Source organism: Equus quagga, chromosome 14 (assembly GCF_021613505.1).
Source record: "Equus quagga isolate Etosha38 chromosome 14, UCLA_HA_Equagga_1.0, whole genome shotgun sequence".
Lineage (NCBI taxonomy): Eukaryota > Metazoa > Chordata > Mammalia > Perissodactyla > Equidae > Equus > Equus quagga.
Genome location: NC_060280.1, coordinates 21484918 through 21506132, shown reverse-complemented (window position 1 = coordinate 21506132; position 21215 = coordinate 21484918). Strand labels below are relative to the sequence as shown.

The 21215-nt window shown below is 44.1% G+C and overlaps 1 protein-coding gene across 1 annotated transcript in view; it reads left to right on the top strand.

Moving 5' to 3' along the window:
• SYT9 (synaptotagmin 9) overlaps positions 1–15618 on the top strand; it is a 180368-nt gene extending 164750 nt beyond the window's left edge. Inside the window, exon 7 of the mRNA XM_046637647.1 lies at positions 14715–15618. Within this exon, the coding sequence (XP_046493603.1) occupies positions 14715–14723 (9 nt within the window). The 3' untranslated portion in view covers positions 14724–15618. The remainder of the gene's footprint in view (positions 1–14714) is intronic.
• The last annotated feature ends 5597 nt before the right edge of the window (positions 15619–21215 follow it).

The following is a 21215-nucleotide window of genomic DNA, read 5'->3' as shown; positions in this document are numbered from 1 at the left end:
AAGGGAGCCTGAGCCGTCTCACGCAATCATCCATTCATTCGTTCATTACCCAGTGTTCGTGAACCTTGGGTCTAATGTGCCCCTGGCCTTCCCAGCACCTTAAACCCTTACCTGCCTGCCTGATCACCACCTCCTCACCTGCTGCCCTGGACTGTGCCCATCTAACCTGTCAATCACTGTGTCCTTCCTTCTGCCCAGTGCTGGTCATTGCACTCCTGACAGGCAGGCATGCCTTGTCTATAACATGATACTTCAGATTAATAATAATACAATGTTGGGGCTGGCCCCGTGGCCGAGTGGTTAAGTTCGTGCACTCCACTGTCAGCGGCCCAGTGTTTCATTGGTTCGAATCCTGGGCGCGGACATGGCACTGCTCATCAAACCATGCTGAGGCAGCATCCCACATGCCACAACTAGAAGGACCCACAAGGAAGAATATACAACTATGTACTGGGGGGCTTTGGGGAGAAAAGGAAAAAAATAATAATAGTAATAATACAATGTTAGCATTCCTCTGTTGAACACCTACTCTCTCCAGGGCACTGTGCTGAGCACTGCACATGCATCATCTAATTTAACCCTCACTCTGTGAGGGAAATGGTATTATCTCCCCAGATCGAAGAAACTGAGGCCTGACTAACTGATGCAACATCACGAGACAAATAAGTGGCAGAGCTAGCATGTTGAGGTAGATTGCATCATTTATCCATTGCTATATGCTCCTTCCATGCTCTTGTGCGAGCCGTACACCCCAGTGACTTTGGACTTGGCCCTGTGACTTGCTTTGACCCATATGGGTGGGGGGACAGTTCCAAGCAAGGGCTTTAAGAAGCATCATGTATTTTTATTCACCCCCTTGAGCCTTTGGCATCTGTCATGGGAATTACCTGGGTCCTGGAAAGAAGACACAGAAGCAGACCTCTGCCTGTCTGGAGTCAAGTCCAGCTGAGCCCAGCAGAGCTGCAGCTGACCCCCAAACCCACGAGCAAGAAATAAGTGTTTATTGCTGTAAGCAACTAAGGTTTGGGGTTGTTTGTTATTACAGCAAATGCTGACTAACACAGATTTAAGCTGAGATCTTTCTGATTCTATACAGTGCTTTTAAAATCACAGTTCTACCCCAGTGCTTCTTGGGCTTAGATACCAAGACTATTGGGACTCTGTCCAGGTGTGGACCTCTCTCCACTCCCTTAGGAAAGGCTCTCTTTCTTCATCATCAAGTTGAATCAGGCAGCCTGTAGCTGTTCCAGCTGTACTCTTCCTTTTCTCCCCCCACTTCCAAGAAAAGAATTTGCCCATGTCTACACATCTCAGCAAATCTCTCAAACCTGCTTCTCTGCTGGCCAGACAGCTTGGAAGAAGATGCAGCTGTATCAGTCAGACACAACCAGTTTCTCGCATGGTCGGTCAGTTTATGGATCACGTAGCTGTGCTGGTTCTAAAAGGTTTTTCCCTTCTGCGCTGTTATTTTTCAGCTCGATTAAGACTGTAAAACTAAACAATGACTAATAATTTTCCAGAAAATTCTTTTGTTTTCATTCTGCTGGCACTAATTCACCATCCCTTATGACCTCACATTCCCAAATGAGTTGTCATGTGAGTTTTTTGCTAATTTACTTTCAGTTGTTTTGCTTCTGCTGTTTCTTCTCCAACCTAATCATCTGCTTTTATATAACCATAATTTTCAAAACCAGTAGGACAGGCAGTGAACAATATGCGCTAAAACTGATTCACTGACAGCTCTTTTTTTTTAAATCCTAAAAGCTGATGGAATAGTCTTTTCTATCATAGTAGTCATGTTATATTCTGTGGGTTTTTAAAGATTTTTTTTTATTTTTCCTTTTTCTCCCAAAGCCCCCCAGTACGTAGTTGTGTATTTTTAGTTGTGGGTCCTTCTAGTTGTGGCATGTGTGATGCCGCCTCAGTCTGGCTTGATGAGCGGTGCCATGTCCGCACCCAGGATTCGAACTGGCGAAACCCTGGGCCGCCGAAGCAGTGCGTGCGAACTCAACCCCTCTGCCAGGGGGCCGGCCCCTCTGTGGGTTTTTAAATGTTGTACTTTGATAAGACTAAACTTTGTAGAGGCAGAGATGTGATTCCTTCTAATTGGAACATGATTTTCCCTGGTGATCTTAGCGTGAAAATCTCAGAAGTGAAACCTTAGGATTTTGCTCATGCAGCATTTCTTCTCTCATCTTCTGAGAAAAGAACCCCATTTTCCTTGAGGATCCACCCCTCCTCCCTCTCTGTTCATGTGGTTTGGGTAGACATAATGACACCCTCACTCCAGGAGCCTCAGGAGCCCACCCTGGGTTCGGACGGCTGAGGCAGTGGGGTGTGTGGTGGGGAAGGGATAAAGAGAGAGCTGTGTCTTATAAGCATGACTTCCAGGGACTCATTGCTGTGGGTGGGAGCACTGCAGATGACGGGATTGAGTGGGCATTGTTGTCAATGTAAGCTGGGAAGACACTCCAAACTGTGTTGCTCTAACCCCCAAGGGCTGGCCATTAGCATATTTATCATCAGTTCCCACAAGAGTCTTCAGTTGTCCTGATCTCTACACTCACGTATTTATTCAGATGATGTTCATTGAGAACCTGCCATGTGCCATGTGCTCTTCCAGACACTGGGAATGCAGTGTTGAGCAACGTAGGCAAGATTACTGCCACCATGGAGCTTGCGTTCTGGTGGCAGGAGACAAATCACAAACTAATAAACAGAAAATAGGTCATGATAAGTTGAGGATGAAAATATAACAAAGAGATGTGATAGGAGTGAATGGAGCTAATTTTTGTTGGGTGATTGGAGAGGTGACACTTAACAGAGACCTGCAACGAGAAGCAGACAGACCTGGGAAGAGCAGAGAGGAGGCGAGTGTGCTTGGGACGCAAGAGTCCTGGGGAGTCGGGTCAGGGCAAGGAGGGCAGCTGCCCCTGTGTTTCTGGTCTCCGCCCCCCTCATCAGGAGCACCAGGGGAGAGAAGCTGAGTGCAGTCTCCTCAACCTGACCCCTCTGTGGACTCATCTTGTCTGACGGGCCATGTGCTTCCAGCAGAGGCAGAGCTCAGCTACCCCACTGGTAACACAGCAACCCCTAAAATTCATCCAAGATTAGCCTCCCTTTCCCAGTCCTTGCTGCACCCTCAGTCACTTTTCTTCCTTGTCCCCTTATTTCCAGCCCCTTGATAAGAGTCCAAGGCCCTCAGGTTCTTCTTGATCTGAGCCTCTACCCTTTGTGTCTGCCCTGAGTTGATTTCCTCTCCCCACACAGCTCCACGATTCCCTGAAGAATGTTTGTCTACATCTCACAAATCTCCTTTGTTGCTTCCCCCTTCTCCTCCCAGCTGCGCTCCAGGTTTCTCTGCTGGTCATCTCTAGATGTCTCAGAACTGCTTCTCCAGCTGCCAGTCTCTCCCTGCACTGCTTACCCCAATCGTGGACACAACCCCCTCTTCAATTCCCCAAAGCACAGCTAGTGCCAGGCTGCAGCATTAATGAAACTTTCCCGAGCTTGAGGATGACATGAGTGATTACAAGACAAAACAGATCATGTGAAACTGAAAATTCTATAACCAGGGAAAGAAACATCCACCTAATATAGTAATTGTCCCTGCCAGTAGGAAACTGCCTGCAAGGAAGACACTTCGCATCATTATGTAGGATAATACAGCCTCTCATGGTCTCAGCCTCTTGGACTAAGATAGGATCTGGGCTTTACCTTGGATAATGTGAGCCCCCTAATAGCCCACCAAAGAGCTTCTTCCCCAGGGCCATGCAAACTGTCCTACTGGTGGATCCTTCACCAGGCCGGGGAGAGGCAGGAAGCTGAAGTCAGTCCTCTCTTCACTCGCCAAGTGGTGAGTGAGCCTGGAGGGGTTCCTGTGTCTAATTCGCACAAAGGCCCAATGTTAATAGCATTCTGGAGAGGTACATTTCATGGCCTACTGTTTTTTAGAAGAGAACAGGTACTCACATTAGAGAAAATTAATTGTGCTGACAGGTTTTTTGTTTTTTTGACTTTGTGAGGATCTTTGAGATGAAAAGCTAATGGTAGGAATAGTACCCAAAATGTTGACATTATTAATAACTTATATCAATATGAACGTCTAAAGCTTTAGGGCAAAGAAAGTTTCTTATCTCATAATCTGTTTTCAAACAACAAACACATTTAAGGATCTCTCTCTGAGAAAAGTAAGCTGCAAGACAATACATTTTTTAAAATTACTACGTGTTTAATTAATTTTTCAAGATGAAGTTCTGTTCAGTCTACTAGATGTGTTTATTCTGTACAACTACATCTCGATGTTTAAGCTGATTCTGAGAACTCTTCCCAAGTTGAAGAAAAACACATCCATGAGACACCTGGAGAAGGAGAGGAGACATGCAGGGCCTGGGGAGGTGGGTGAAGACCTCTCCCTAAGGTGTCATGGGGTCGGGTATTTTATCCCTCATGGGATCACAGTAGGCTACCAATTCCACAGCTGCCCCTTTGACCTATGTAAATTCTGGATGTGAATGACCATCTGCTGGGTCATATCTGCCAGAGCAAGTATCATCGCCCAATCAGGTGGGACAGGTGCCCAACAAGGAGGTCGCCCAGTGCCTCAGGTGGTCTGTGGAAGTGATTTCGACAGCTCCTCAGTTGTTTGCTTCTCATTCTATGCCACTCTTCTTAGGAAGGAGAACCCAGATTTGACCAGGTCTCCCTCCTTCCAAAGCTTCCACTGCCTGGCCATACCTATTTATATTCCCTAAATTAGTTTTCTTTTTTGTACCTTTTTTCCTGATACTCCTCAGTCTAGAGCACCTTTCCTCCACAGTCTCACCATATGAATCCTACATAGTCCGCAGGGTTCAATTGAAGTGCCACGTGCTCCATGAAGTCTCCAATGAACTACACCCCTCTCAGCAAGAAGTGCTCTGATTGCGATTCACATTGACCGCTTCTCACCTCTGCCTTTTGCTTTGTCATTAATCAGATACATCTGTCTTCTCTCCTGACTGTGAACCGCTTGAGGTCTGAGATTGTGCTTCCTCCCCATGGTGAAATGTAGGGTCTTTCATTATTCACTCAATTGATGTATTTAGCTGATTCGGGCTCATTGTGACCTTTGCTACAGAAGATGATTGAGCTTTTCCTCTGTGGTCTGCAGAGAAGTTTCCAGTATGTTCTGGTCAACAGGCAGGAGGGGACTTGTCAGTGTGAGAGTGCCCAAGGGAGAATTAACATAGATACCGTCAGCACACAGTGGGTAGAAACACCCAGAGGAGAGATGCAAGGTACGTACACATGAGTAGGCAGGGCACACTTCTCTCCAATGTCTCCCTCACTTCAGGCAAATAAGAGTGAGAGGACACTGAGGTCTTACCCTTTAACCAGAAAATGCCCACAATCCATAAGTGGCAATGGTGATATCCTGAAGTCAAGTTCCCGAGTGAACAGATCTAGCATCCATTTTATTATGCACTAATGTTTATGGTCAGCTGGGGGTTGGGAGGTGGTATACGACTATTCATTCAGGATCTCCTTGGTATTTATATTTGTAGCTCTTTGTTCTTTTTCAGAGCTCCATTTGTCACTTTCTATGAAATGCTGAATTTAAACCACTCTGGTCATGTTTGGGGACCAGACAAATAGATCTCTCAGGAGCTGAAGCCAACCATCTCCTTTCTATCTTCACTGACCAACGCTTCTATAGGGACTGGATGAATGGAGGCTCTCACAGCAAGAGGGTGCTTCCACTGCTCCAACATGGGCACTCAGCTCTGCTTTCTCTGTTCCTGTGTGCTCTCCAGTCCAGTGTCTGCATTGCTTCCAGGGTCCAAGTCCTAAAACACAAGTCTGACCATGTTCCTCCCCTGTTTAAAATCTTTCAGTAACTGCCCTTTGTCCAGAAGAAGACCAAGATCAGGTTCCTTGTCTTGGCACTCAAGGTTCTCTAGGACCCACCTCCATCTCCTCCTTGCACATTATGCTGAGGCCATGCCCAATTACTGGGGGTCCACACTGTGCTCTTATTCACCTCACGCCCTTGCCACTGCTTTAGCTTATTTTTGTGCTGTTCTTTCTACTCCTTTTTGCCTGGCTAGATCCAGCTCATCTTTTAAGCATCTGATTTAATGTCCTCTTCTTCAGGAAGCATTCTGAAGATCCTCTCACTATGACTTAAATGTCTCTTATCTGTGCCTACCCCTAACATAGCATTTGGTGCCACTTGATATTATCTGTGTACGTGTCATCCACAGCACATCCAACTGCTTCTTGATGTTAGAGACCGAGCATATTCATCATTGTATAACCAGTAGTTGGCAAAATGCCTGGCACAAAGTCAGCATTGAATAAATTCTTATTGGATAGAATTCCAATTTCTTCTATCTTACAACTTGTTAAATGAATACTGATTTGTTAGATGGATCCTGCATGTCATTTTTTCAAATCTACAGGTATAGTGGTTCTGTTAATGTATAATAGTAGCCCAGTGGTAGCTCTCAGAGCCAAAGAAGCTCCGTTTTATTGAAGAGTAAATAAACCCTACCGTCCTTCCAGCACCCAGTTCTCCAAGTGCCAGGCAATGCCCATAAGAGTTAGGATGATACAATCAAGCACCCAGTCATTGCCTCAGGTGAGATTTGTGGCAGCACAAAAGCTCAGACACTTCTCATAAATGTCTCTGCCAGAGAATGGTCTTAGTTTAAAAGCAGGTTGGAGGAGCTGGCCCCGTGGCCAAGTGGCTAATTTCTCACACTCCGCTTCATCGGCCCGGGGTTTCACTGATTCGAATCCTGGGCGCAGACATGGCACCTCTCATCAGGCCATGTTGAGGGGGCGTCCCACATGCCACAACTGGAAGGACCCACAACTAGAATATGCAACTGTGTACTGAGAGGGATTGGGGGAGAAAAAGCAGGAAAAAAAAAAGATAATCCAAAAACAACAACAACAAAAAGAGGGTTGGATACCGTTGACCATTTCTTCCTAAAAGCTCAGAATTCCTTCCTGCTTGGAATCATGCTGGCTGCTTATCTCTCAAGATGCCTCTTTGCATTAGCTGCACCATTTATTGTATTATGGCTTTCTGTTCAAGTAATGATCAATCACATTTCCTTTGAAACAATCACTTTGCAGAGGGAAATGGGGGATTGAGTCATTTATTTATTTGCCAACAAATATTGACTACCTACGTGTGTATACATCTGTGAGAAAAAAATAGACAAAACTTATTGCCCTAGTCGAGCTTATGTTCTAGGGAGAGAAACAGAAAATAACCATTATAAATGAGAATATTATGTAATATTGAAAGTAATAGGTACTATGAAAACTACAATAGAGCAAGTAAGGGGGATCAGAAATGTACTAGTGGTTTCTTTTGTTGATTGGTTGGTTGTTTTTTTTAAAGGAGGGTTAATTTTTTTGGTTTATGTCGTGACTTTTCAGGTGTACATCATTATATTTTGACTTCTGTATAGCCTACATCATGTTCACCACCAAAAGTCTAGTTGCCATCCATCACCAGTCACATGTGCCCTAAAGGGGGGTTAATTTTAATAGAGGTACTGATAGGCCTCAAGGAAAATTGAAACATTTGAGCAAACAGTGGGAGGAGATGAGAGAGCAAGCCATGTAGATATACAGCCTGAGGGAACAGCCAATACAAGACCTTAAGGAAGTTTGAACAAGGAACAGTGAGATCAATTTGGGGGATGTAGAGTGAGTGAGAGGGAGAGTAATAGGAGGTGAGATCGGAAAGGTAATAGGTGGCCAGGGCTCAGGTTACATAGAACCTACTAGATCTTCATAAGGACTTTGATTTGTATTCTGAGATGAACAGGAAGCCATTGCAGGACTTTGAAGAGATGTAACATGATCTGAGCTTATAACTGATCCCTCTGGTTCTGTGTTGAGAATAGACTCTATGGGGGCAGAGGAAAAGTGGAGAGATCCTATAGGAGTCTACTGGTATTATCCAGATGGAAACAATAGAGGCTTGGACCAGTGTAGAAGCTGGCTGGGGTAGTGGAGAGAAGTGGTTACATTCTGAATATATTTTGGAAGGAGATGTGATAGGATTTCCTGATGTAGGGTATGACAGAGAGAAGTGAAGGATGATTCCAATGTTCTGGGTATGAGAAACTGAAAAGATGGAGTTGCCATGAAGTGAGCCAAAGAAGACTGCAGGTGGAGCACCGGTGTGGGGCAGTCAGGAGTTAGACCTACTAAATGTGAAGCATCTATTGATATTCTACAGGGAGACATCAAGTGGCAGGTAGATACAGGGATCTAGAGTTCCAGAGACAGGTCAAGCTGTAGTGATAAAGATGGTTGAGACATAAATGGAGAAGAAGTCCAAGGACTAAGAATCAGGCATTCCGATACTGAAAGGCAGGGAAAGAAGAGAAACAGAGACTGAGAAGGAGAACATCACTGAAGTGGTAAGAAAACCAAGAGATGTCCAAAGACAAGAGAGAAGAAATTATTACTGGGAGAAGGGAATGATCAGATCTGTCAGTGGGTCAAATAAGATGAGGACTGACAACTGACATTGGGTTTATCAATGTGCTGGATGTTGGTGACATGGGATACTAGCTTAAATAATGTCTCCCCAAATTTCTATCTACCCAGAACCTCAGAATGTGACCCTGTTTGGAAATAGAGTCTGAAGATATATTTAGTTAAGTTAAAATGAGGTCATACTGGATTAGGATGGACCCTAAATCCAACGACTAGTGTCTTTATAAGAAGACGATGTAAAGACACAGAGAGACACACAGGGAGATGCAGTGTGACGACAGAGGCAGGAATTGGAGTGATGCAGCTATAAGCCAAGGAAAGCCAAGGATTGCTTGCAACCGCCAGGAGCTAGGAATAGGCAAGGAAGGATTCTTACCTAGAGCTCTCAGCCCTAGAAAACTAATACACTTGGTGTTGTAGTCGTCTCACACTGCCATAACAACAAAATACCATAGACTGGGTGGCTTCAACAATGGAAATTTACTTTCTCACAGTTCTGGAGGCTGGAAGTCAGAGATCAGGGCACTGGCATAGTTGGGTTCTGGTGAGGACTGTCTTCCTGGTTTGCAGATGGTTGCTTTCTCACCGTGTCCTCACGTGGTGGATGGAGAGAGAGAGAGAGAGAGAGAGAAAGAAAGCACTCTCTGGTGTCTCTTCTTATAAGGACCTCACTCTCATTGTCTCATCTAACCCTAATCAGCCCCAAAAGGCCCCATCTGCAAAACCATCACACTGAAGGTTAGAGCTTCAACATATGAACTTGGGAGGGTGCGCAGTTCAGTCCACGGGACTTGGTAAAGCAGTCATTTAACCACTCTGTATCTCGATTTCCTCATCTGTCAAATGGGATAATAATAGAACCCACCTCAGAGAATTGTGGTGAGGAGTAAATGAATTACTATCTGTAATATTCTTAGAACAATAGATACTAAAGGCTGTATACCCTTAACTATTATAATGATTTATGAATCTAATCATTTTGTTTTGAAATTAAAACACTCATTTTCGCTTGTTCTTTGCTCAATTCTCAATTAACTCATTAATTTGACAGATTAAATTTCCCTAAGTTTCTAAACACCAATTTCACACTTAATCAAATTCTCTTAAACATTTCAAATTCAGGAAAAAAACCTTATAAATCTAGCAAATAAAATTTTCCTAATATTTAGACACTGTTTAAGCAATCGAGTGACTAAATTCCCTTAAACATTTCAAACTAAAGTCACAAATTTAAAATGTGATTATATCAAACTCTTCAAACATCTATCATGGTCAGTGTTAAACAAAATTGTTCTCAAGCACTGTTAACTCTTATAATGCTGATAAATAAAATCTTACACATTTAGATTAGTTTACCTTAAGCATTTCAACATCTTAAGAATCAAATTTATAAATTTAGAATATTGGATTTTCCTAAGCATTTAAATATTGACTGTAAATTTAGCTAGTTAAGTTCTCCTAAATATACCCATTAAAATCATAAATTTAGTAATTTTCTACTATGTCATATTGTTAGTCATTTACCTTAAAAACATAAACAAAGCAGAATTGTGATAACAAAATGTGTTATTGCACTCAAATAAATATAACTTACACAAATGTATCATTACTTCATCATTTATAATTCGGCTACTTTTCCAAATAACAGGAACTGAATATCAGTTCAAGTCCTCAGTAGCAACTGAGATTACAGATGGCTCGTCTGCGATCTGACTTCCAAATTGCAGTAGGGGGATAACTGTGCACGGACATGGCAAAGGGCATGAGTTGCCTCCCAAGGGAATTTCACCAGAGCTATGAATGAACATGACAAGTCCCTTCTCATGGCTGCCTTCTGCTAGCCATACTGTCAGTGGGGGACAACCCCAGACTTTTTAAATGGAATTTCATTTCACCATCCAGTGAATCACATATATCCTAGGAACCTTTCAACCTTCACCCTTACCCAATTTTTTTATCATAACTTTTTTCCTTTTACCTCCCTGATTTGGGTAGATGTAATTCTCCGTGCACACACACACATACATGCACACACGCACAGCAGTTATGCTCAAGCGTCCTGAGAAGACTTCATTTACTCTCTTTTCTTTTTCATCATCCTTGATTCTCTAGTCATTTAACCGCGAGCTCTTCAAGAGCAGGGTGTGCATTGGTCATCTTTGTGTTTCTGGTGATCAGCACATTTGCCTGGTGCTCTATAAATGTTTGTTGAATGAATTAATAAATAAATACAATGAATTGTTAACTTGGAGTAAGAAACTCCAAATAACCTCCACCTAACTTCATCAGGTAGGGTACGTTTTGCTTTGCAGTAATTCCCTAACTTGCTCCTTCCCCTGAAAACCTCTGACAGCACTCTTCTTCCTTTTGAATGGCACCTCACGCATAGCCCTTGCTTCTTGCTTGTTTCTGATGCACCTCTCTCAGTAACAGTTCACGTGTCACATCCGCTGCCATTCACCACCTCTCCCCCTCAAGGTTGACTTGACAATGGATCTTAACACACTTTCCTACCAGGTCTGGACTGTTCAGAATTCTTTTCTGAACTGAGAATCCTTTTTAGAAAGGCACAGTAATGGAGCTGGCATCCAAGCTGCAACAATTTGCCACCCTGGGCGTAGTACCTAAGAGCATACATGTGGATCCATAAAGGTATGGTCGCAGATTCTGGCTTTGACATTTACTCCCTTTGTTATTTGGCTTTTCTCAGACTCAGTTACCTCTGTAAAAATGTAGTTGTAATATCTGTCACAGAGGGTCAGGGAAGTATTGAATGAGATAAGGTGTGCAAAGCTCTCAGGGTGCTGGAGTGCTCAATAAATAGGAGTTATTAGACAAATGGACACTCATTTTCCAACTGTTGCCCCAATCCCCTGACCGGAAGTCTAGTTAAATTCACACTTTATTTCTTTAGCATACTGATTCTTAAAGGGGTGGAGAGAGGGAGTGGAGAATAAAGAATGCCTGCTTTGGGGAAAGGGAGAAGCTAATCAGATTCTAAGCAGGCAGGGCATGATGTTTCTTCATATATTTGCCAAGCTGTGCTAAATAGCTAAGTAATAGTCAACAAAATGGTAAGATTTTTATGCTTTTTAAATAAAATTTTAAATGCAAGTTTAACAATATTAAGCACATAGAAGATTGAATCAAGTAATGAGTCACTTCAATTTTTGACAAGCTTCTTAGTTCAAAGCCCTTAGATACTTCCTGTAATCAAAACCCATTTTCAAATTCAGAGGGAGATATTATCTAATGATCCACTCAGTCTTTTCATGTTCTTAATTTGGGGTCAGTTTCAATGGCCTGTCTCATATCAGCTGTCATTTTTGTTATCAAAATGTCACTTCACATTACAGTTTTCATTGGGACAGTTCTCATCTTTGGTTTCAATTCAATTTAATTCAAATCACATCTATATGTCTCAGGACAATTGAATTCACTTAGAATCCCCTCTGGTTAGATAAGACTGTAACCACTACTTCCTGTTGATGCCACTGAAGTTCCTGATACTTTCCAAACCTGTGATGTTGCCTGGGAGGCCACTGGATCTGATAACAGGCATACTGCGGCTTCTGCCCATTGAAGTGGGCCTGGCGCCAGCCCTGGAACCAGCTAGGCCAGCCTGTGGCCACAGTGCTTGCGTCACCTTTGCTATCTCCAGTGTTGATGCCACAGTCTCCACCACCCCATCCCCTCACCAAAATCCTACTGGGTCAGTGCTCTTCTGAACTATAGAAAAATTTTTCTTTATATCTCATTTTATGGAAATCTTGGCTGAGAAACAGCTCGTTAAATTATAAGAGTTTGGAAAGGTGTTGTAATTTGCTTATTTTGTTTTGTTGGTTCAGTTGAGTTTTTCCCCCGTAAAAGACAGACAAAAAGGGTTGGACCACAGCACAATTCACCCATGCCATACTTAAAATTGCCTTCTCTTGGAACAATTAAACTACTTTTTTTCACATCTGACTGCATACGTGACTTTCCCTAGGAGAAGTTTGTTTCCAAGAAGCTTTTCTTGCGAGACCAGTAGTAGAGATGACCTCACCACTCCTCCAGACATACTGAAACTCCTTTATCCCATCATCTTATAGGCTCGCAGACCAAAAGAACTCTGGGGCCTTAGTGTCCCCTGTGCTTTGCAGGAAAACAAAGGATCCTGGACCAGGCAGGATCAGGACCCAAAAACAAAGCCAACTAAAGAAGAGAGAACCAGTAGACCACTCCGCAGTATTGCCACGGGCTGAGCTTAATTCCAACTAACCGCATACACAATGGAAACTCACCAAGTGAGCAAAGCCCAGCTATGGAGGTCAGGTTGAAGCTGCGCTATGACTTGGCCATTGGCAGCATGGCCTCTGCTAGCGGTATCCCTGGGTAGGGGGACTGGTGAAATATTGGTTGAGGTCATAGCCCAGCCCTTTGAGGAGACTTCAGATAAGGCTGTAACAAACCAGGGATAGAGGTGGTCCCTACGGCCGGCACTTTGGGAAAGCTCTACCCAACGCAGGCTGAAGGGACTGCTCAAATGGAGAGGTGAAACAAAGGTCAGAACAGGGAAGAATGAGGTTGTGCATAAACTGAGGGGGCAAATGAGAGACACATGCAGGTCACTAACCATAGGCATCCAGAGAAATAGAATAAGAAGATAGGAAGCCATAAGTGGGATATGGCACCTGTTGCATGCTACTAGCTTGGGCTAGGGTTTCTTAAAGTTACATCATCTGGCTAGATTTACAGTGTAGAAAACCAGGCAGAATCTCAGATGTATAAAGTGGGCTTACAGAGTGAGTTTAGGAACGATGTAATTGCTAAAGCTTAGACTTTGAAGTTAGAAGTCTTGGGTTCAAATCCTAACTCTGACACTTAACAAGTGTGGCTTGGGACAAGTTAATCTCTCTACATCTCTGTATCCTCCAGTAGAGAACCTCCTAGGGTTCTTTTAAGGATTTGTAGAGTTCATATCCTAGTTCCTGGAACACAATAGGTATTCAAAACTGAAGGGATGTGGTACGTGGTCTCCTTGGCTAATAACAAGACAACTAATTCCAGACCACATTCATTGGTGGGGCTGAGCCTGTTGACAATTCGCCTTCTGTGATAAGGAAGGACTCAGGGACTGGCAAACTAGGCCAGCGGGAGTGGGTCTCACAGCTGAGAGAAGGGACCCTGGGAACCAGGGCCTGACCTGGGTGGTTGGTTGGGAAGTAGAGCCATTCGGAAGATGCTCCAGGGCTGATATCAGCTGGTCTGGGAAAGTCGTGCTTGAATTACAATATAAGGCAAATATCCATTCACATTTTCCTCCTCGACTCAGAAAGGAACTCCCTTTCCCAGGGGTGTGGGTGTGCCCACACCCAGGTACATGCTTCAAAGCCAAAGGTCATAGTCGGACACAGCTTTCCCTCTACAGTGTATACACTCTGGCTTTTATTACTTTCTCTAAGTTACAGCCTCATGCGTGAACATTTGATCTTTGAAACGCAGTCCATATAGTCCAGTCCAAGAATGTTTGTGGCTCTCCCATAGTGTATGAGCATATTTTTTATTATTGTTCTGTCCATGGAAGTGACTCTAGCTCTCTTTCTCTCTGTGATTGCAGCATTAATACCCTTAATCTATACTGGGAGATGCCCTGTGTTTAAATTAAGCTGAATGCTGGGCTGAGTCTGAAACACAAGAGATATTGCTACCCTAAGTCTGGGGCTCTGTTGAAAAAGCCCATCCTTCACAGCTGGGAAACAAGGAATTGATGTGGCACCATGCAGAACCTCTCTCATCTCTTCAGCCTTACTTCCTCCTGCTCCACTCCTCACACCAAGTTCTGACAACTCCTCCAACACACCATGTGCCCTTTCCTGCCTGTGTGCCTTCACACAGGCTCTTTCCTCTGCCTAAAAGGCCTTACCTCCTCTCGTGATGGACTCCCCTTCAGCCTAAATGGCCCAGCTCAAGACTTACCTTTCAGAGTCCTCTTGTAGAGCTCCTCAGTCCCCTCAAAGTTCATCCTTCCCTCCTCTTTGCAACCTTATTATTCAGCTTCTGACATTGTAATTTCTCCCTCTGTGAGCCCTTTGAAAGCAGAGGGTGTGTCTTACTCACGGTATCTGTATCTCCAGCATCTATCACAGCACCTGGCACTTGTTTGATACACATTAAAAATATATGGATGAAAACCAAAACATTCTTTTTATTTCTTCTTCCTACAGAAACGATGACTATGAGTAAGAGGACTGCTTGTGCCAAGGACACAGTAGGACAACCATCTTACAAAGATCTTAAGGAACTTTTCCCATCCAACAACATCCGGACGACTCCAGTGACCAAATGCTCAGCTGTACCCACAGCAATAACTGGCCATCTTTCCAGATTGGGTTTGGTGGACATGAACAGTCCAGCCATCTTCAGGTGGCCTAAGGTGGTATGCTGTAGGGGAAGCACATCTCATTGCTGAGAACCAAGATCAGACTATGGAAGAAACCAACTAATATAGCGAGACAACTAAAAGTAACCAGGACTACCAGGACTCTTAGTGATCAACAAAGCCCTTAGTGATGGAGTCATAGCACCTGCCCTGGCAGCATCACTCGTAGGTGATATTTGCTTGAATGCCCTGGAAGGACAGAATATTTTAAAATATATCCAGGTGCTAAATAGGCAGCAGATCTAATTCACACTGGACTACCTTTGAGCTAATAACTGTCACCAGAAAATAATTTCACCCAAGAAGTGCTCCAGCTTTGCAAGGAATAGCCCCAGGAGAGTAATAGGATAGGCATGCCATTCCCCTGGAGAAACTCTAGTGCAAGGAGAGTTAGTTCACAGCAAATTCACTGCTCCCTCCCATGCACATGGCTGTGAGTACCAGTTGATCATGGCCCTCTCTCCTGCTAAACCCAGATTCTGAGGAGTCAGAATCTCCAACACTGTTTTCTAGATAGCCAGCAGCCACTTCCTTACAACAGGGGTTGGCATTAGAATGAAAGTTACTTGTCATCCGTGTTAGAGAGGCATTCATCTCACTGGCGTAAGCATCTGGAATACCCTTCCCCAGGCACATTTGTCCACTGAGGGAACAGCCTCAGCAATAGATGTACCATTGTGTGAGCTGAGTTCATGGAGAGATAACACAGCTGTCCCCGATGGAAGGCACAACTTTTGGGCCCTCTTGGCCTGAGTGCCTTCTGGGGTATTTCCATATGCAACAGCCCAGAGGCACAGCCTTGGGCAGCCACAAACAGGTTTCCTTTTCACTTCTAGACACATATATCACTTTCACAGCGCTTGGGGAACGGAAATACCTACAAGAGTGAAGGTCAAGGGCTCTCCTTGGATATCTCATTCATTACTCAGTTTCCTTTGTGACCACATCAGCCAGCCTACTACCAGCTGTGCTCCTCATCCTCACTGCTTCTGCCTCCATACAAGTGAAACCAAAGGCCTCAGCATAACCCTCCCAGGGGAGGCTGTTACCTAGTGTTCCTCTCTCTCCCATTATGAGTGCAAGGTACCCCATCTACACATTTGCACCACTTCTCCAAGATAACATTTCCCTTTTCATACAATCCCTTTGCAGCAGACTCTTCATTTGAAGTAACAGTTCAGTGTGGGACTAACTGGGTAGAAGCAGGATCATTGCATGTCTTCAGAAAGTTCTTGTTTCCACAGCTGCCTGATAGAAGGAACTACCCTGATGTCAGATCTAAAAAGAATGGAGGCCTTTGGTTGTGTGAGGCAGTGTTACTACACTTCAGCTTCACGTGTTCCCCAGCCTGCCTAATCTATTTCCATCTCTGATTGGCTTTCAACCTCCAGGATCTAAAGGGAACCCAAGGTTCTGCCTGTATCTGATGACATGAGAAGAATTCAAACTTCTTTGCCCAATGTTCCCTTCTGCCTGTTCCTTCTCATTCAGACATCTTCCAACATACCAGTCTTTAGAACCAAAGCATGAAGGACTAGTGCCAGCAGGATAGTCAGCAGAAATATTCTCTCTAGAGCTAGGCAGATAAGCCCAGAAGAATGGTCCCAGAGAAAGCAGACTGGCCCCAATAGATATCAGGCAGCCATCCCAATAAACTTTGACATGTCCTCAGCGCTGGGAGCCTGGGTGGGGGATGCGGGGGTAGCTATGCCTATTGTTCCCCTGCAAGATCTTCTACTCAGAGAGCTAGCAGCCCCGGGGTACTAATGAGTATGCTACAGGCTTGAAGGTGGCTTTATAGGGGCCAGTAGGCAGCAGCCTGCCCACATGGCAGGCAAGTGGCTTTATGGCTGGAAAGCTTGGGGTAGCCAGTCCAGCCACAGCCAGAAGCTGGTTATAAATTTAAACTCCCTGAGCCCATCTGCAACTCTGCCTCTGTTCTCTTGTATTCTCTTTGATTTCCCTTTAGTTTCCTAGTAAATGTTCCTTTTGAAAAATTCCAACCTTGTCTCATTGGACTTGGGGGGAAGGGGATTCTCCAACATCTTTCCCAGGATAGAGAAGGAAATTTAAAGAACCTTGGAAAAAATGGAAAAGGCAGTGGAAAGGGATACACCCGGGTTAGACCTTAGGAAGACACCTTGGGGAAAGCTGGTTCCAAGAGATGGGGAGAGACCAATGTCTCCCCCACCCACCTGGCCCAGAGGCTCAGCCCCCTCCTCTTGCTGCCTTTGTCTTCAAGGAGATCTGCCCTGGATGTGTGTTGCTTCAAAAGCATCTTCCCAGCCAGTGAACTGGGCACATTTAGCAGGTGATGTGATGTCCAGGAAGTACACTAATACATGACCAGAGGAGGAATGGGGGAGGGGAGTGGAGGGTGGTTTCTACAATGTGGATGTTTCCAGAATGCTCCAACAATCATGACTCTAAATGGAATGACTTAGTCCTCATGGCCATCAATAGAACTACATTTCATATGAAAAGAAGAAAGTAATACTCTCACACTTAAGCCAAGGAGACTGACGAAAGTTAGATCTGGAAATTGTCCTGCTCTTCATGGCCATCCTGTCCTGTGATGGTGGGTGTTCCAATTATTGCTGCCTAACAAAGCACTACAAAGCTTAGTGGTTTAAATAAAGAGTTATTATCTCTCATGATTATGTGGGTTGGCTGGGCTTAGGTGATTGCTCTCTTTTAGGGTTTCATGGTTGCTATCAGATGGCAGCTGAGACTAGTATCATCTGAATGCCTGACTGGGTGGGATATCCATGATGCATTCTTTTCTCACATGTCTGGCTCCTCCACTGGGTTGACTGAAACAGCTGGAGGCTGGTTTGGCGTCTCTTTCCACATAGTCTCTCCACGTGGTTAGCTTGCACTTCCTCACAACATGGAGATCTCAAGGTAGTCAGACTTCTTACGTAGCAGCTGCCTTCCTTCAGAACTAACATTGCATCCCCAGTTGATGCTGCAAAGTTCTTCTAAATAGCCTCTGAAATAACAGAGTCATTCCCACCACAGACCATTGGTCAAGAGCAAGTCATAGGGCCAGGCTAGATCCAAGGGGAAGGGATTTCACAAGAATGACTACCAGAAAGTGTGGTACATTGGGGCCACTTTGGAGATAGTGGCGATGGGAGTGGAGGAGGGGATGGTGCCACTGAATCAGAGGGCTTCCTGGATAGCTGTTGCTTTAAAAGCACATGCAATATTTAACATGCACAAGGGTGGAAGGGAGGGGAGGAGTAATAAGGGGCAGAGGATGGGGGAAGGGCTATCCATGGACACTTAAATAGAGCTTAAACTAAAGAAAGGCAGTGGTCATGACTGATACAGAGCTGCCGATGTCACAAGAAACCCTGGAGGAAAAACATGATTCTTGTCATTCTACTTGACTGCTCAAAAGCTTGAGATGGATGCTTTTTTCCCCCGCATCTCTGAGCCAGAGTAAAGGTGGAAACAAGACATTCCCATGCTTGGGAACATACTTAGAGATGAAAATGCTAAATATACTAAGTAGAGGTTGTCTGTCCCTCTTCTGAAGACTTTGCTTCAAAAAGAATTATTGCAGCTAATTAAGAGAAAGGGGTTTTATCAAATCTGGTTGGAATGAGCACAACTCATGCCAGGTGTCCCCTCACATGAGGTCCCGACATCACTAGTGTTGCCATGGTTCCTTCTCCAATTGATCCCCCTCTCTTGCAGCAGTCCTGCCATATGGAATAGTCAGGGTCCAGTCCACTGCTCTACTCCCACCCTGGTCTCCTTGTAACTCAGCCACCTTGCTAGAACTTTCAAAGCAAAGTTATAGAAACTGACTTAATGAACTGAGAAAAAGACGTAAACATGGATGTGGCCATGGCCACCTATGGCATATGGCCAAAAACAATGTCTGAAACTTGTATCTGGATCCTGATAATTCTGCAGGCCATTTAGCTGCCCATGGCCACTCATTTCACTGATGGCCAGTGAGGGCTATTGGGAGTGTCCAGACAGTTCCCTGAAAGTGCCACCCATACTCAAGCCAGAGAGGATGGCCTCACTTGTTGCTTTACTGTCCCATTCTAGATCTCTGCAAAGATTCTCTCTCACACACAGGATTCCCGAGCTGGTTGCTGACACAGAGCAAAACCAGAGGCTAAGAGTGGCCAGTGAGACCTCTCTGAAACTCAGGTTTTCTCACTGATGGGACCTTCTGACTCTTCCTCCTCCAATCCTCTCTCAGGGCTGAAGAGAGGTGACACGTCTCAATAACCTTTAATAATCACCTGCAGGCACTTCGCTAGTCACAGACCCAATGATGGCTGCCACAAGGGTCCTGCTTGGCACCTATCTTCTAAGCCAGAGATAAGTCATAGGCAGTATTCAGAGAATTCTGGTACGTCCCTGAGATGCCCATTCCAGAGAAGAGGCACATATGAATGGGACCCTTCCATTATAGCACATCCTATTCCACCTTCTATCCAACTTCATGTGAAATAGACTGACCTTCATGGAAGATGTGAAATAGTAAAGCTATGGAAAGGAAAATAATCAGAGAGAAAAATTACCCCACCAGTTGGGGAAATATCCCAGGAAAGACCTGCAGGACAACTCCAAGGAAAACAGAAAAGGGAGGGTTGGCTGGTATTCCAGGAGCTACAGAAGGTGAGCCTGGTGCTTATCTCTAGGCCCAGATGTGAGGCAAAGAGAAGTTCTGAGCTGTGCCATGAACCTGCCTCCAGTGTCGATGATGTCAGGTGTAAAACTCCCTTTGTTCATTCTCTGGAGAGAACAGATCAAGGCTCTCCAAGGCCTATGGCAAAACCCACTCCTTTCTTCTTCCACTCAGAAGGTTTACTTGTCACCTACTGCCTAGGCTCCTTTGGCATAAGGGCTGCAAAACTTAACCAGCAATATTACCTCTAGTGATTCCTCACTGTGTCCAGGAGTTCTGGGCCTGGCAAGGACTAAGAACCAAGACTGAAGATGGCCCCCAAGGCCTTAAACGATCAGGAGCCAGCCCTGAAGTCCAGTCACCTTGGCCAAGCCTCAGTGGCATCAGAGTGTCCCAGCTCATCCACAGGCCAGCAGATGATTCTCATGTACCTCCTCCTGGTAGATAAGAGAAGAATAGGCCAAAAGGACCTGGGCCACAGAGACTGTCCCCTTAAGTCGTTGTTATTGACTCCCAAAAGTCTATCATAAGATAAATTTCTCCGTGAGGGCTGGATGAGCATTGCCAGACAGTTAAAAGAGTATATTTATCAACATGAGGGTTATTTATGATAAACAACACTGCATGGTATCACTTTTATGCATTTTCTTTATTTTTTGAAAATTCAACTTGTGATCCCAACAGTAAAGATAGTAAAAAAAAAAAAAAAAAAAAAAAATTCTTAGGTCAATACTAAATTTATTATAGTTATTATTCCAATAATTATCCATTGCATTAAAGCTATTTCCAAACCAGTTTTTGACATAGTAATATTGATAGTTTTTCCTATCAAGTGAACATCATCTCCAAGACACTGACTTTTTCACCATTTAGATGAAATTCTTTTTGCGTGATGACAGAATCCAGATTTGAATTTATCAAAGAAAGGCAATTTCTCTAATTCACCAAACTCAAAGCTTTCAGATAATGATAAAATCATTTCTTCAAATATCTGAAGATATTTATATTCAGGGCTTCAGAGATGAGCTGATGGGCTAAATAAACTGGTAGATAAACCTTCTAGAAACAAGTTTTACCTTCATCTCTAAAAAGTAATTATTTTTAAATATGTTTTTCCCACAGGAATCTTAGAACTAAATTAAAATCTTTGTCTAAAATAAAGTTTTCAAATGACAAAGCACACTGGAAAGTGCAGGCAAGATAAGAACCCAATAAGGGAGAGCATTGCCGAAAAGCACATTTCTTAAAGGGAAACAAATGCCCGCCCCCCGCCTGCGTGTCTACAGACTCAGATTGAAACCCTGCCGAGGGCTCATTGATCTGAGGACCCAGTGAGGCTCACGGACTTTCTTAGACAACCAGCGAGTTTGTGTTATGGCCCAACATTATGGTCGATATTTTTAAGTTTTGTTTTCTGAATGGAAAGAGGGAATGCATAAATGTTTTACTGAGAATAAGACCCACGCAGCCCTGGGCCCGGCTCCCTGGAGAGAAAAAGGGTGTCTCAGCTACTATATAAGATGGAATAGGAGCAGCTACATGCTATTTTCCAATTTAGAACTCCGGGGGTTGAAAGTACTTCAACCGAAGGAAATATTTTTCTAAAATATATATTGTTTTACTTTGTTC